Genomic DNA, 17,360 nt, shown 5'->3' with positions numbered 1-17,360 from the left:
CACTTACTAACAGTCATCACTGCCCCAAAGTGCTGCACAATATCAATTATTTCACAACTATTTCATAATTAGTACCTGCAATTTTATGGAAGCTGTTTGTGAATGGGTCAGAATATGTGGATGTGTGACGTCACTCGTAGTAACACCATTCTGTTTGATGTTGTTGTTGATGATGTTTTGTGTGGCCTGGTATGTGGAGAGCATGATCACACACTCCCTGCGCCTCCTGCTGGACTCCGTGTTGCCTCCTCCCACAGCCGACACAGGTAAATACACAATGCAAAGATGTAACGTTAGTCACTGAGTTAAAGAAGACCTATTGTGCATGTGTGTGCTCTCTAGTTATAATCTACAACACCTGTGGATCATTATGTTGTAAGTTGCACATTTTAAATCACAATATTCATTAAAACTGCTTTGTAAAAGAAACAACCACTAACTTAGACCCATTAGAAAACTGTGATCTCCATAAACGTGATCACAACAAACCGCTGGCACCTCCAGTGGACAGCTGCACATCACACCAGCGAGCAGCAAACATGTTTTATTTGTACCAAATTACTAAGCATGACTACACTGCTGAATCCTGTTTGTATCACTGATTACAAAAATTTAAAATTGGACAATGAGGTCCAAGGTTTATTTCTGGTAAGTTACATTTTGAGTTTTTAAAAGTAATTTTACAATGAAAGCAAAAGTATGAAATAAAATGTCAGTATTCTGAACTGGATTGGACCATTGATTTACTATAGCTAAATTTGTCAATCTTTCTGAAGGAGTCTTATGTCGTGTGGCAGATGTGTCTTCTCTAATCATATCCTGAACCACTCTAACAACACTAGAAAAGCTACTCTAAAAAGTACAGTTTACTCAAAGTTTAATTTTTTTATTTTTTACTAAATGTAACTGTCACTGATGAGGCTCTCATGTGACGTAATCTAATGTATAATGTGTTTGTCCACAGATAAGAGCTGCTTTGACTTTGGTGATGATGAGGATCCATTTTGGCAGGAGCACAGGAGGAGAGAGGAGCACGAGGAGCTGTGGAAAGTGTTTCATGAAATACAGCAGCAGACCAGGCACTCGGTAAGAATGCTGGCTGCTTATGGATTATCGACAGGCAAATACTTTACTGATCAGGAGGGAAATTCAAGTTTTGCTGCAGCAAATTGTTCTCCAGCAACATTTCCACTTCACATCTCAGTGTCCTTTGTGTCTCAGTCAGAGGTCTCAGTGCAGTTTAACAGGAGCACTGGTCAGGTAGGGTCCGCAGATCCTGTGGAAGAGCCAAAAGTGTTCTTCGTCTGTGTCCTGTAGCATCACAGCAGCCTCCAGAGGGCGCCAGGTGAACACAACAAGAAAGGCTTCGTTCTTACTCTGCTCTGGTGTTTAGATCGGTGATGAAATGGTTAATTCCCATTCCCCTTGTGTCCTTTGACTTGCACATGCTGCTTTTCTTTGTTGGTTAAAGTCCATTGAGATGATCTTAAAAACTGAGCTCAAAAACAAAACGTTTTTAAAACTGCTCAGTTTGTGAGTCAAGCAGCCAGCTACTCCATTACCATAGAACATCAAAAACAATACTAACTTCACAAATCTGATGCGATATTGAGTGATAAAGGAAATCTTACACAGTGGTGCTTTAAGTTCAGAGGATCTGTGATTAAGGGAGCTCTCTGTCATTTTGTCTGGTGCAGGGTCTGTCACCTGCTTGTCTAGATTTTAATTGTTTAAAAGTGAAAATGTTGTTGCAACATCAACAACAACAGTTTGCTGCAGCAAAGCCTGAATTTCCCTCAGGATCAATCGAGTATCTCTGTCTGTCTTTACATGTAGATATTGTTTTGCATGGAATGTTCCATAGTTTCACATTAAACTGTGTCTCCATGACAACCAAGTTAAATTCAGATTTGTCAGTTCAGATTTGTCAGATTTGTGAAGAGGCGAGGTCTAAGTAAGACCTAAGTTTTTCAAGGCATTTTTGTGAAATAAAAACACCTGTAACCTGCAGAAAGAAACACATCCTGCATTTGTCACATTCTCAGTTTATGGACAGGCCACATGTGAAAGCTCAGAACCTCCAGAACCTCCTTGCCTGAGCTGCAGAGGCTGCACTAGCACTGACTCATGACTGGCTGCAGGGGCTGGGGTTTAGGTACAATACTACAATACAATATGAACTACATTTTTATTTTCACAGATCATTTTTTGGCACGAAGAAAGTGGAGGAGGGTCTGATCGAAGCGCTGTAACTTCACAAAGAGAAACCACAAGAGGGCGCTCTCATCCCCACTAACTCTACTGAATAAATGTGTGCTATGGTTAGAGCTCGTAAGTTTCATGTATTTTACAGCAGCATGAAATGATACATGACTAAACAGCATTATGCAGCACGGTTAGCAAAATACCTCCCCTGAACAAAGTAACATCCTCCAAATGTCTCTGGTCAAAATCCAGTGGACTAAGAATGTGTGTCCTACATACACCACTAGATGGAGCTGTTAGCAAAAGCATCATCAATATGATAAACCACTTTCTGAGTACTGCAGCCTATCTGAGGACTAGACCGAGTTTAGACCTGGTTTAGACCTGGTTTAGACCTGGTTTAGACCTGGTTTAGACCTGGGTTAGACCTGGGTTAGATCTGGGTTAGACCTGGTATAAACCTAGTTTAGATCTGGTATAAACCTGGTTTAGACCTGTTTTAAACCTGATTTAGACCTGGTTTAGTCCTGGTTCAGTCCTGGTTTAGACCTAGTGTAGTCCTGGTTTAGTCTTGGTTTAGCCCTGTTTGAATCCTGGCTTAGTCCTGGTTTAAACCTAGTGTATTCTTGGTTTAGTCTTTTTTTTTTCTCCTGGTTCACTCCTGGTTTAGACCTAATGTAGTCCCGGTTTAGTCTCGGCTTAGACCTGTTTTTTTGTTTCTTTGGTTGGTTGGTTGGTTGGTTGTTGTTGTTTTTTACCTTGTTTAGTCTCAGTTTACATCTGGTTTAGTCTTGGTTTAGTCCTGGTTTAGACCTAGTGTAGTCTTGGTTTAGTCCTGGATTAGTTTTAGTTCAGTCGTTTTTAGACTACTATAGACCAGTATTGTCAGGACACAAAAATTTCAAACTTGATTTCAACACTGTAGAATAGAAGATTTATTCCATTGTAAAGAAAAAATATATTATTTAAATGTTCTAAAATATTTATAAATGCTTCTTGTGTCTGTCTTTGTATTATCATGGGGGAGATTGCACGAGAGTGACACTTACTGGACATATATAGAAATGTGACTGCTTTGGTTTAATGGTGTAGGAGAATAGTGTGCGGTATGTAGTAGTAGTAGTAGTAGTAGTAGCAGGAGTAGTAGTAGTACATATAATTTAGGGACAGTGTTGGGAAGGTGACTTTTAAAATGTATTCCCCAACAGATTACAGATTACATACCCCAAAATGTAGTTTGTAACGTAATCCCTTAAATTACTTAAAGTGAGTAACGTAATCTGAATACTTTGGATTACTTGGTTTGCTGAAGAGAAGCAAAGACGAGGAAATTGTAACATAAGATGTTTTGTCTGTTGAAAGAAAATAAAAAGCCCAGACTTTACTGAACCGTATTAAAAATATTATTGATAGAGGACAAGGAGACATGATCCATGCAGCATGATTAAGTCCTGCTTTAGGCCTGGTTTAGACCTGGTTTTAGTCCTAGTTTAGACCTGGTTTTAGTCCTGGTTTAGTCCTGGATTTAGACCTGGTTTTAGACCTGGTTTAGTCCTGGTTTGGACCTGGTTTTAGACTTCGTTTAGACCTGGTTTAGTGTCCGGCAATGAGCGGAATTACAAAAAAAAAAAAAAAGTGGAATAGCCCAAAATGTGAAAACAGGAAAATAAAGCCGTGTAATCCATTTATTTCACCCAAGTAACTGTAATCCAATTACCACTCATTGAAACAGTAACTGTAACTGAATACAGTTACTCATAATTTGTACTCTGATTACGTAACTCTGGTACATGTAATCCGTTACTCCCCAACACTGTTTAGGGATTATTACCGATATTTTCATAGAGCTATGATTGTTATTTTAAACATTTATTTCAGAAGCGGAACCATGCACGCCCGCAGTGTTCGCTACGCGGAATATTGAAGCGCGCATGTGTTACTTTGTTATGCGCTCGACTGGAAACCTCTGCCCATGCCTGCTGCGTGACTGTGGAAGTGACACGACGCCGGTACATTTCTCCCAGATTCACGCTTTTTACAACATTTAGAAAGATCCTAAAATGTCCGAGGCGCTGTTCGAGTGGTGCGTGGACCAGCTCCATCACAGGTTCGGACTGGAGGCCTGTGAGGATATTGTCAAGTAAGAAAAAGCACGAATGGAACAGCACACTTTATGACGAGCTAACCTCAACTACAACCTCAATGATTTTATTACAGGAAAATGTTCAGGCTTCAGAAAAAAAATATCCCGTTACAGCTAGTCACAGCATTTTCTCATTCTTCTGGCACTCCTTTGATACCCAGTTAGTGACGATAGAAGGACTGTGTTAGTGAAAAAGTTCTTGCAGTTCGATGTTTATATAGAATGACCAGATGTTCCTGTTTACCCTGGACAGTCGAAGTTTTGAGCCTGTGTTCCCTGTCCCAGCAGATTTATACAAAACCAGTGATTTGTCCCAGTTTTATACAAGAAATGTCAGAGGTGTCCCTATTTTGGACCAATTTGATCTAAACCAGGACTAAACTAAGACTAAACCAGGACTACATCAGATCTAAATCAGAACTAAAACAGGGCTATCACAATTTTTCACTAATCAGATCCTCACCAACAGTGAAGAGGAGCATAAATAGTCATTTGATAACCCAAAATGCACAAAACCGTGTTTGCAAATGACAATAAAGCAAAAAAAAAAAAAAAAAAGCAGCATCAAAAGTCCCTCAGATTATGATTGATGTGAGAATCAATGTTACTAGGGCTGGGTATCATTAAGAAGCTGCCGATACGAATCATACCTCGATACAAAGGCCACGATGCAATGCATATCTGGATTCGATATGTTTCAATATTATATATTCCAAAGTGATTTGATACAGTTCAGTGTAAAATAAAGGCTAAATAACAGCTGTGATATGTAAGTATAAGTCTTTGTTAAACCACTTCTTTTGCAAAGTGAATATAAAACACGCTCATTTGAATCCTCAGAACAGTGACAATGTCAAATGTGTCTCATAAATGAGTTGCCTTCCGCTAAACCAACAACAAAACTGTAGCACTGTAACAAAATGATTTTGCTAAATATATCCAAAAATACTCTTGGCGATATATTGATACAGTAGCCCATGGTATTGATACTGTATCATCACATTAAACGATACAATATATCGATATTTCAATATTTTTGCACACCCCTAAATGTTACATGCTCTTTTTACAATTTTAATTACCAGCCATCCCAGCCTGGGTATGTCCCAGTTTAGATTTTTGAAAATCTGGTCAGCGATGTTTATGTCAATAATACAAGCATAGGTGTAACTTTTTGGTGAATTGTCGGTTAAATACTTGGAGATGTTATTGCTTTGTCTGGAATGTTTCACAGTATGGTATTAAACTTTCTATCTTTATGGAGACTAAACCAAACCATGTTACAGGTCAGATCTGTGGAGAGGTGACCCCGCTCACAGTCAGAATGTTGCTTTTGTAGGTATTTTTGAACAATAAAACCACCTGTAGTGGGAGTAAATGTAAGGTAGAGCTGTTTAATGTCATACTGTGGAACACTGTGGAATCAGGTGACGGACCCCCAACTGAAAAGTTTCATAGTGAACACTATGATCACTTTCCTATCATGTCTTGTCTTATGTTTAAAAATGTTTCTGAAAACTGTTAATCTGTTAAATTAGTGCCACATTTTTCCAAAATTGTACCAAGTGTATAAAGTTTATAAAGATACAAATGCATATTGTATAAAGTAAAATTCTAAATGTTTGTAACTATGCTGAAATTGTCCTTTGTCTTAAAGTTACAGCCTGTCAAGATAACACATTTTGAAGAGTGATATATTGGTACAGAGAAATGTTGAGATAAACTATAATATTTAAACTGCTGCTAGGGATGTAACAGTAATCAAAATATGGTGATATTGTTTCGTCAAATTTGTCACAGTAATATCATGGACTGTCACAATATATCAAATCACAAGTCTCTTTGCTTAAATTAAAAGTTATGGTGCAGCAATAGCTAAAAAAAAAACAGAGTTAACTACATAGACCATGATCCTTTGCTCCATTTCAGTGCAGACTACAAAAAGAAATAACAGTTCTAAGCACTTTTAAGTCTTAGTTCTTTGGGTTAAGTTTTTTCAAGACATTTAAGAGGAAAAAGTTGCATATTAACAGTTTTAGCTGTTTAGCCTCCACAAAATAAATATCGTATAAGTACTGAGAGATTTGGATATTGTTACATCTCTAATCGTGAGCCTCCCCAGCATATCATGAGCTTTCCCACGATATTGGAATAAATATCATACCGTGACGATATCGTATCATGAGACTTGGATATCGTTACAGCCCTACTATATGACAGTGGATAATAGACAGTATCATTCGAAACACCCCTGCTGCAGCAAATAAATTGTGGAATTAACCAATAATTATGAATAGAAGTGACGTAATGTATCCTCTGCAGCTCAAATCTTATTGTATTATAACAATTACAACAAAAATACCCCAAGTCTCTCCACTTTTACAAAGAAAATGTACACACGATCAACACTGAGCCCCAAAATATATTGTTCCAGCTTACAAATATTGAACGGTAAGTCGATATAGTGACTCATGACTTGCATGATTTAATAGAAAAAGACAGTTAAAACCATACCTCGGAATATTCTCCATGGGGATAGATACGTTTTGTGTTATACTGTGGAATATTATAGCCAAAGGAACAATATTTCCATGGAAACAAACAGGCCCTCCTTTAGGCATGGGGTTTGTGGAGGGGCAAGCCTGCTCAGAGTAAGGACCCATGATGTTTTTAGTGTAATAAACGCATCCAAATTGACCAAAAAAAAAAACCCTTAACAAACAAAACACAAAAATATAAAAGGTTACATAAATACTTAAAATTTGCTAATAACTAACATTGTTTTTAACCATGCATTTCTTTTTTTATTCCAGGTATATTCTGACTATTGAAAACCGGGAGGAGCTGGAGGAGTATGTGGGAGATCTGCTGCAGGGGACTGATGGGAGAAAGAGACACTTCATTGACGATCTTCTCAAACGATGGGAGAGGAGCCAGAGACCGTCCATGGACACTGCAGGACTTATTGTCCTCAAAGAGTCTGTCCCCTTTGCCGCAGGTACTGTTAATGACCAGCCCAACATTTATACACTATTGTTGTTACTGTTATGTTACACTATATACCCTGGCTCTGTGATGGAGGGTTCAAGACTAGTTTTTTCATGATACTAAAACTTTTAACTTTATTTCGATACTAATGAATAGACTCGATACTCACAATTGATTCTGATACCATAATGATGTACCATATTTTTGGACTATAAGTCACACTTTTTTTCATAGTTTGGGTGCTCCTGCAACTTATACTCCAGTGCTTGCGTGCCAGTATCTGTTACTTGTGTTTTTGCTGTACCACTATCATTGCATGCTCCACCGCACATGTCTCTTGCAGAAAGAGCCTCTGTCCTGTCTGTATCATTTCAGTCAATCGCACCATTACTTCTGTACCACTGAAAATTAAAAATGTATAAAGTCAGCTGAGAAGACTGTACACAAATGTCCCAAAAAAGAAAATCATATTTTGTAGAGCCAAAGATGTTCATTTTGTCTTCTTATATGCTTTAAATTCTTGGGTTCTTTTTAAAGACAATGCAGTACAGTGTGTTGACCTTGTTGACATGTTTCGGCTGCTAGCTGCAAGCCATCTTCTTAAAAGGAACCCAAGAAGTTAAAGCATATTTTGTAGATTACTAGCTGCAAGTAGCAAAATCTGCAGCCGAAAACGGTATTCGATCAGCAGAAAGAAAGTTTGGAGTGAGAGAGAAACTTGTGACACCGGGAGGATGCACCATGAAACTTTCCTGAAGTCACTAGATGGATGGACAAAGCCTGAACTTCAGTGAAAACCATCACCAAAACCATCCTGTCGAGATTCAGAAAGGCCGGAATAATTCTAACTGGAACTGATGGTGAATCTGACGACAGCTACACAGAAGAGGAAGTGACGCTCTGTTTACCTCCGGAGGTCATGAAGTTGCTCAGAAGTGACACAGAGGATGAAGAATTGAATGGATTTAGTGATTTGGAGTGAGATGGAGAGTTTGGTAAACTTGTTCTGTTCTGTTGTTTATGTTAGAGTTTATCTGAAGAACTGTTCATATGTGATGTTAACAGTCTGTTGTTCTGCTCTTCTATTGTTATTACTAGAACTTGACTTTACACAGGAAATGTCGGTTTGTGGTCTCTGATTTCATAAAATAAATTTCCCTCAAAAAGTGCAGTCTTATAGTCTAATAATTTATCTTAAATTTTGATTGCATATTTTATTTTTTTGCTGCAACACTGACATTTCCCCACTGTGGGACAAATAAAGGTGATCTTCTCTTATCTTACTGTTGTACAGTGAATCTATATCTACCTCTATATTTTTTAGATTCACCTCCAGACACAACATCTCAGAAAAAATCCAAGCGAAAGGGTCGGAACAAAGAGGTCCTGCCTGTCAGCCAAGCGGAGCCTGAGCCAGAGGCAGTCAAAACCCCCATCGATCAGGCCAGAGTAAGTACAAGACAGCCTCTTATATCTCTGCTTTACACAGGCCTGAGAATTTAGAGGAAGTTGAAGACATTTTGGCCATAATGGAGTTTCACTTGTCAAATGAAAGCTGTCTTAGTAATTCCACAACTATATATTTTGTCTAAAGAGAAGATTCTATTTTGTATTTATGCTCACATATCTTATCTATCTATATATCTCACGTCTGGAGAAGTGGGTGGACGGTGTACTCCGGCATACCACGCCCACTACACCCTTGGTCCCAAAAAGCAGTCTTACAGCGACAGCAGAAACATTAAATCAAGTAAATCAAAAGTGGCGAGGCTAAAATTGGGAACTGAATTGCACAAAGTATCTATAATAGCCTAAATAACATCAAAATCTTGTCTTGTCGCATTCTTGTTGATCCAATCTCATGTATCTTGCCACCTTTAATGGTTACTTCTCTGTACTGCATTAACTTGAGATTCTGAATTTCAATGGGACTTCGTGGTATAAATACATGATAAATATTCTTTATTCTTTTTTATATTTACAGAGCCAAGACATGGGCAGCTCATCTTCTACCAAAAAGAAAAATAAGTTTGTGAACCTGTACGCTAAAGAAGGTCAGGACAAACTGGCGGTGCTGCTCCCTGGACGACATGCGTGCGAGTGCCTTGCTCAAAAGCACAAGCTCATCAACAACTGTATCAGCTGCGGCCGCATCGTGTGCGAACAGGAGGGCTCTGGACCGTGCCTGTTCTGCGGGAGCTTGGTAAAGTCTAAAGAGTTATTTTCACTGATTCTGCTCATATTCAGGTGATTTCAAGGTTTTATTGCACAAAAGTAACTAAAAAAACTAAATAAGATGTAGAGTAATTGTGGAAAGTAATTTGTTTCATCAGATTTTGAAGTTCAAATGCCAATGATTTTGTCACTTTGAATTTTTTTACTCTGGAAAAAGCATGTTTGAATTATTTTTATTCAGAATGTCAATTTATGAAATGATATGTGTACATTTTCAAAGTGTTTAAAATTCAGTATTAAAAATTCCTCAAATTCAACAGTGTGTGAAAAAAATTTGCAGGAATGATCCAAGATGCCAAGGCCTAAGCAATCAATCCCTGTTTGTTGTTTGTGGTAAAACCTGGCTGCGGGGGAGTTCGTAGTAAATTTAAATAAATAATTTGAGGAAAATTATCAAAATCGGACCAAAAATATCAGCCTAAAGATATGGGCAGAGCTTATCGGGCATCACCATCGGTCATGAAAAAACCAATACCTGTAGATCTGTAGTTTGAATCCAGTCTGTTTTCTTTTTTGACAGGTGTGTACCAAAGAGGAACAAGAGATCCTGCAAAGAGACTCCAACAAAAGCCAGAAACTTAGAAAGAAGCTCATGGGAGGTAAAAACAAATCTGTGTCTCAGGATCTGTCATTATGTATCCCTTGAGTGGACCTTCTTTTTTGACATGTCTTGTTTCATTCGCACATTTAACACCACGTTGTGATATCATGTGGTATTGTAGCAAGTCCTCCACTGTGTTTTTAAACTCCGTACACATACACAAGCATCATTACATCTTTAATGAACTAATGGTAAAAAAACAGATGGAATGGAGCATTTTGAGCTTTGTAGATGTATATAGACTAATAATAAAAGGTTACTCAAACATGTGTGAATGAAATAAAACAACTCCAGGTTTGGTTGTTTTCATTCTCACTATCTAGTCCATGTAATTCAGGGTTAGGGTTCAAATAATAGATAATTGATCATTAAGAATTTCATCGATTATGTAAATTTTAATCGACAAACCGAATGTAGGTTGCTGTGTGTAGTGTGACCAAACAGGTCTGTACATGTGTCTCTCTGCATCAGAAGGAGCGAGACACAAACAGTCAGTCAGTCTGCAACGTACCGAAGTGCATATGTGTATTTAACGATGACTTGTACAAGAAATTCCACACTTTCCGTTGCGTTCGGGACAAGTGTGAGTCCATGTGCACAGTGTATAAAGCAGCACATATGTTTCTGTGTCCAGTGGGAAAAAGTTTTGCCAGGTGAGAGTCGCTCAATGTCGATGACGAGGCCCCATCTCCCTCCCCCCGTACGGTGTCCTGGTTTTGACAAACGCAAATCTGGTCACACTAACCTGTATTCCACTGAGTCGTGTCTTTTAATCTGACAGAAACTGAACCACATCAGCGACACAAGAGCTGTAGTTTTATCTTTGCTTAGTTTATGCAAATTAGTGATGTGATTTTAAGTTTTGTTTCTGTGAGAGTTGCACAAAACTGCATTAAACACATTATAATGTCAGACGGATTGATGTGGCTCTAGAGTGGTTACGGTTTATTTTATCATAAAGTTGAATTTATTTATGCAGATTAGTAGTGCAGGTAGTAATAATAATGATGATCATTTTAATATAAAAACGTTAATGATTAATCGATAATCGATCGTTAATTCTTCCGACGATCGATTTAAGAAAATTTCATCGAATGCCCATCCCTAGTCTGGGATCATGTCAGTCGATCACACCATTACTTCTGTATCACTGACAATTTAAAATTTAAACAAACGTAAACTGTAACCATCTTGTCAGATTCAAAAACGTCAGAATAATTCTAACTGGAACTGATGCTGAGTCTGACGACAGCTACACAGAAGAGGAAGCGGCGCTCTGTTTACCTCCAGAGGACGTGGAGTTGCTTAGATGTGACACTGAGGATGAAGAATTGAATGGATTTAGTGATTTGGAGTGAGATGGAGAGTTTGGTAAACTTGTTCTGTTCTGTTGTTTATGTTATAATTATCTGAAGAACTGTTCATATGCAGTGTGGGGAAGATTACTTTTAAAATGTATTCCCCTACAGATTACAGATTACAGATTACATATCCCAAAATGTAGTTTGTAACAGAATCCATTAAATTACTTAAAGTGAGTAATGTAATCTGAATACTTTGGATTACTTGATATTGTCATGTTTTTTAAAACTACATGATTGAAGCAACCACATCCTGAAAATTCATGTTTGTTCTCTTCAAATTGTCTGTTGAGCCCAAATCTCCATGAATAAGCAACTGTTTGCTGCAGAGAAGCAAAGACTAGGAAATTTTAACATAAGATGTTTTGTTTTGTTTGCTTTACTTAAGCAAATAAAAAATATTATTGATAGAGAAATGATTTTTATACGAGATCACTGCTGCTTTAAATTATGTCCACCTACTGTTAGTGTCATATTGTTTAGTCCTGGTTTAGTCCTAATTTAATCCTGGTTTTAGACCTGGTTTTAGTCTTAGTTTTAGTCCTAGTTTAGTCTTAGTTTAGTCCTGCTTTATTCCTGCTTTTAGACCTGGTTTTAGTCCTGGTTTTAGTCCCGGTTTAGCCCAAAATGTGAAAACAGGAAAATACCGCCGCTGTAATCCATTTAATCTTTTCAACAAAGTAACTGTAATCCAATTACCACTCACTGAAACAGCAACTGTAACTGAATACAGTTACTCATAATTTGTACTCTGATTACATAATCCCGGTACATGTAATCCGTTATTCCCCAGCACTGTTCATATGTGACGTTAACAGCCTGTTGTTCTGCTCTTCTATTGTTATTACTAGAACTAGACTTTCAGGATGAAATGTCGGTCCCTGGTTTCTGATTTTATAAAATAAATTTCCCTCAAAAAGTGCGATCTATAGTGTGGTGCGACTTATACTCCGAAGCAATTTATAGTCTGAAAAATATAGTATACATATTGTGCTGAATGACTCAAATTTGATGAACTACCATTCTAAATATATCATTTTGATGCCTGACTGTGCACTAATAAATAGATAAAGGTTTATGTTTTATAGGTATCTAACGCTTTCCTATTCTAAATTTCTTTGTGACTGCTAAAATTAGTAGCTCTTTTTGTAAAGGTAGCTCACCAGAAAAAAAAAGGTTGGAGACCCCTGATGTAATTGAATATATTGGAAATACTCCACATTATACACAACACGTATGACTGTGTAATTATGCTTTACAACATGTATATGGTCCAGTAAATCTTTTGGTCAGAAATTATTTAGATTTTTTTTTTTTCACCTTAAAATTTCACTACTGTAACGTATCTAGATATTATATGTCACCTGCGTTTTTTTTTCTTTTTTCAAACTAAAGTAATTATGATATTTCAACAAATATGCAAACTTTCTTTTTACACATCCATAACCCCATTCCAGCTTTTGATGCTCGGCTTTTTTTGTTTACTTTATTCCAAAAAATGATAGACATATAAAACCGATTAGTGCAACACATTAAATAATACAGTAATTACAGTAATTATTGCATCCATGCTGAATCACAAAGAATATATGCATGTACTGTATATTTTTGTTGGGTTAAGAACATTCTGTCATGTTTTAAAGCACACGAGAGTCCATTTTGTGTAATATAGGACCTTTAAGCAAAACACAAGTCTAATCATTTTACTCCAGTGACTTTAAGAGAAGTTTCATTCTGAGGCACTGTGTTAAAAATGTGTTGTCAGACGGAGGAGACAGAGATTATCTTCCGCATCAGGAGGCCAAGATGAAGGCTGGGCTGGAGAAGGCCGTGCAGCACAAGGACAAACTACTGGAGTATGACAGGAATAGGTAATAAAAATACAATACTACACACAACAACTCACCCTTATGTAGTAGATAACCTTCTGTCAGATCAAGCACTATTTCATATTTGAACCGTTTCTCCTTACGACCTCTTGTATATAGTTCAGATATATTTTCTATTAATATATTTCTTTTTTCTTTTTACTTGTGCTTATACGTTTAAATAATTATGCCATACTTGACACTTACCTTTTGCTACTTATTTGGAATTTATTGTTTATATTGTTTTTCTGCTCCAAATTCACTCCTTTAACCACTCGCCTCGTGATCTTCATTTAACTGGAGCCCTACACGATGGGTGAAATATCGTATAGTTCAATTTGATGATACCCTATCGACTATTTTGTGGGCTACTGGATCGTTATATATCGGCAGGAGTATTTTTTGATATATTTTACAACATTATTTTGTGACATCGCTACAATGTTCTTTGTTGTTTCAAGGAAGGAAACTTATTGCAATACATTTGACATATTCACTGTTTTGATGATTAAAATGGATGTACTTCATATTAACTTTGAGCAAGTAGTGGTTTAACAAAGACTTTTAGTATTTTATAGTATTTATAGTATTTTATACCAGGGATAGGACAAAATTGCCACGAAAATGTGCACACATGCTGCAAATTATCTTGTGAGATTTTCCCCCCATGTTTTTACGTTTAGATTGGATACAAAAATGGAGTTAATGGCACAAGAATGTTAAATGTATTTGGTTGAATACGTTTCGCAGCTCATCCAAGCTGCTTCTTCATTTCTGGTCAAAATGCTGGTAGACACTTCCTTATATCTGCCTGAAGGGAGGAGCTAACTACAATGAAACTACTCCGAAAGTAACACACCTACTTGTTTACAGTTTCTATTAGTAAGCTAGGCCTATTGAACTTGCACTGACTGTGGGTCATGTTAGCAGAATCATTCAGGGACATAATGGGAACTTTTAACACCTCTGGGCCTGACCTGGCTATCCCTATTGTTTTCTTTGTCTGAGGCCTCCATTTCTATCCAAAGATAAATTGTCTTTCCTAACAAAAATAGCTTCTTTATCTCTCCTCTCAAACCAACTATTTTCTCTGGCTCAGATCTGTATCTCACTGTCCCCAAAGGAGTGGCCTGAGGTCCTTTTAGATGGAGATGTACAGCAGACTGAGGTCCTTTTAAGATGGAGATGTACAGCAGACTGAGGTCCTTTTAAGATGGAGATGTACAGCAGACTGAGGTCCTTTTAGGTGGAGATGTACAGCAGACTGAGCTCCTTTTAAGATGGAGATGTACAGCAGACTGAGGTCCTTTTAGATGGAGATGTACAGCAGACTGAGGTCCTTTTAAGATGGAGATGTACAGCAGACTGAGGTCCTTTTAGAAATGGAGATGTACAGCAGACTGAGGTCCTTTTAGGTGGAGATGTACAGCAGACTGAGGTCCTTTTAGGTGGAGATGTACAGCAGACTGAGCTCCTTTTAGATGGAGATGTACAGCAGACTGAGGTCCTTTTAGGTGGAGATGTACAGCAGACTGAGATCCTTTTAGGTGGAGATGTACAGCAGACTGAGGTCCTTTTAAAATGGAGATGTACAGCAGACTGAGGTCCTTTTAGGTGGAGATGTACAGCAGACTGAGCTCCTTTTAGATGGAGATGTACAGCAGACTGAGCTCCTTTTTAGGTGGAGATGTACAGCAGACTGAGCTCCTTTTAAAATGGAGATGTACAGCAGACTGAGGTCCTTTTAGGTGGAGATGTACAGCAGACTGAGGTCCTTTTAGGTGGAGATGTACAGCAGACTGAGCTCCTTTTAGGTGGAGATGTACAGCAGACTGAGGTCCTGTGTTGCTCTCTCGTCTGTGTTGGTTCATCCTCTTGTGAAGTGGCTGTTCTGTTTCTCCAATGTAGCACTTTCTGCAGTCTTCACTACACTGAATGCAGTAGACCACGTTGCTTTGTTTGTGGCTCTGTGTTTTGTCCTTTGGGTAGACTAGTTTTTTGTCTTAAAGTGCTTGTAGGTTTGAAAATCCTCTAGTTTTTCAGAAACACCAGCCATGTATTTGGCTCCTCCCTTCAGGCAGATATAAGCAAGTGTCTGCCGGCATTTTGACCAGAACTGAAGAAGCAGCTTGGATGAGCTGTGACAAAGTGGGACCTTTGTCTCATTTTAAATTCACGTTAGTTTATGTTTAATATTATTTATTTTGAAAGGGGACTTGCTTTGGGGAGTTACCTGGATACTCACCTGGGGGGAGGTACTTCCTGTGGGCGGAGTATAAAGCAAAGCAGGTGTCACCAATTAGGGAGAGTTCTGTGCAGGTCTTTGGTGTTTTGCTTTGAGTTACTTATTTTTTGTCTATTTGTTCTTTTGTTGGTGAACCTCAGAAGTCTGTTTTTAAAATAAATTTTGTCTGTGTAAAGACACCTTTTTTGTGTCATCTGCCTCCTACTTTGTCAACTTTGGCCAGCTTCCCCACATGAGCTGTGAAGCATATTCCACCAAATACATTTTTGTCCAGTTGACAAACTGAATTTCTCCTTTTGCCATTCTACCTGGACGACTGAGGGATTTCACACTGAAGCTGTAGTCCCAAAAAGCACTGCTACAATGACAGCAAAAATATTCAACAAAGTGAGGACAAAATTGGGAACTGGATTGCAAAATGTATTTATTATGAAGAATGTCAAAATCTCTTGTCTCGTTCGCGTAGATCCAGTATCATGTCTCATCTCGTATTGTAGAAATTGTATCTCGTCCCACTTGTATTTTATACTGAACCATATCGAATGAATTTCAAATATATTGCATCGAATCGATTTGAATTGAAGGTGCGCTGTATCGAGGTGTATCATATCGTGGTCTGTGTATCGAGGTTTGTATCATATCGGCTTCTTAACGATACCCAGCCCTAGCCACACTCACTTAGTCCACTTCTTTATACACTCTATGCTTGTGGATCAATAAAGTTTGTCTAAGTCCAAGTCTATTTGTTTGCAGTGTGAGGAGAACCCAGGTTTTGGATGACGAGTCAGATTACTTTGCCGCTGACTCCAATCAGTGGCTGTCTCCGGGCGAGCGAGAGAAGCTGAGGAGGAAAGAGGAAGAGCTCCGAGAAATCCGCCACGCTTCTCGAAAAGACCGCAAAATCACTTTGGACTTCGCCGGGAGACAGGTCATCGAAGAGGGAGACGGCCTCAAGGAGTACTACACCAAGTGAGTATGGGGCTTTTCTTAAGAGTGTGGAGCAGTCAGTTATGTAAGAAAATCCAGTTATGTAGTAACAATCAGTTAGGCAACTAAAGAAACTGTTGGTTGTTTTAAGACATGTCCTGCAGATTGATTAGTCGACAAATAAGGGGATGTGGCAAAATCGCTCAAAACTAAACAAGGCAAGTTTATGTGTATAGAACAGTTTGCACACAGAGTAATTCAAAGTGCTTTACAGAATAAGAAAGACATTAAAAATCACAACGCAAACAACTATTGCGTTTCTTTGTGTATCTGACCCAAAATGCACTCACAAGACAACTATGGCAGAGGGAGTTCATGCAGAAACTATTATTTATATAGAAAAAGCACTAGGAAACAATGTATTTATATAAACATTATGAATCATAAGTTTAAGATAAGAAAAAATCTTCAGCTAACTCGCTCTCTGCTGTTGTCTCATAAAAAATTCTTAAAATCAAAATAAAATCATTCAAATTTTGGTTAACTAAGTCAGACCACACTGACTTTTACAATTACATACAGTATTTGTATGAGACCACAGATCAAACTCCTAGCCAGGCTGGCGCCACCTATTGCCTCCACTCATTTTCATTTCTCTCCAGCGACTAGATCAGGAATCAGGAAACACTAGACAGTTTGCAAAAACCCCGGAAGTGCAAGTTCGGGCACCAGCCAATTAGCGAACAGACAGATATTCAATGTTGTCAAAGATTCCCGAGATCAAGGA

At 38.1% G+C, this 17,360-nt stretch overlaps 1 protein-coding gene across 1 annotated transcript in view; it reads left to right on the top strand.

The window, feature by feature from the left end:
• Nucleotides 1–4,165: 4,165 nt before the first annotated feature.
• trip4 (thyroid hormone receptor interactor 4) overlaps nt 4,166–17,360 on the top strand; it is a 275,020-nt gene continuing 261,825 nt past the window's right edge. Inside the window, exons 1-7 of the mRNA XM_020928190.2 lie at nt 4,166–4,345; nt 7,162–7,346; nt 8,661–8,785; nt 9,321–9,539; nt 10,092–10,170; nt 13,299–13,404; nt 16,400–16,615. Of these exons, the coding sequence (XP_020783849.1) occupies nt 4,266–4,345; nt 7,162–7,346; nt 8,661–8,785; nt 9,321–9,539; nt 10,092–10,170; nt 13,299–13,404; nt 16,400–16,615 (1,010 nt within the window). The 5' untranslated portion in view covers nt 4,166–4,265. The remainder of the gene's footprint in view (nt 4,346–7,161; nt 7,347–8,660; nt 8,786–9,320; nt 9,540–10,091; nt 10,171–13,298; nt 13,405–16,399; nt 16,616–17,360) is intronic.

The sequence above is a fragment of the Boleophthalmus pectinirostris genome, unplaced genomic scaffold (assembly GCF_026225935.1).
Source record: "Boleophthalmus pectinirostris isolate CB_2022bp ecotype Guang Dong unplaced genomic scaffold, ASM2622593v1 HiC_scaffold_19, whole genome shotgun sequence".
Taxonomy (NCBI): Eukaryota; Metazoa; Chordata; class Actinopteri; order Gobiiformes; family Gobiidae; genus Boleophthalmus; species Boleophthalmus pectinirostris.
The sequence above is the reverse complement of the archived record's forward strand: the minus strand, read 5'-3'. Positions and strand labels throughout refer to the sequence as shown.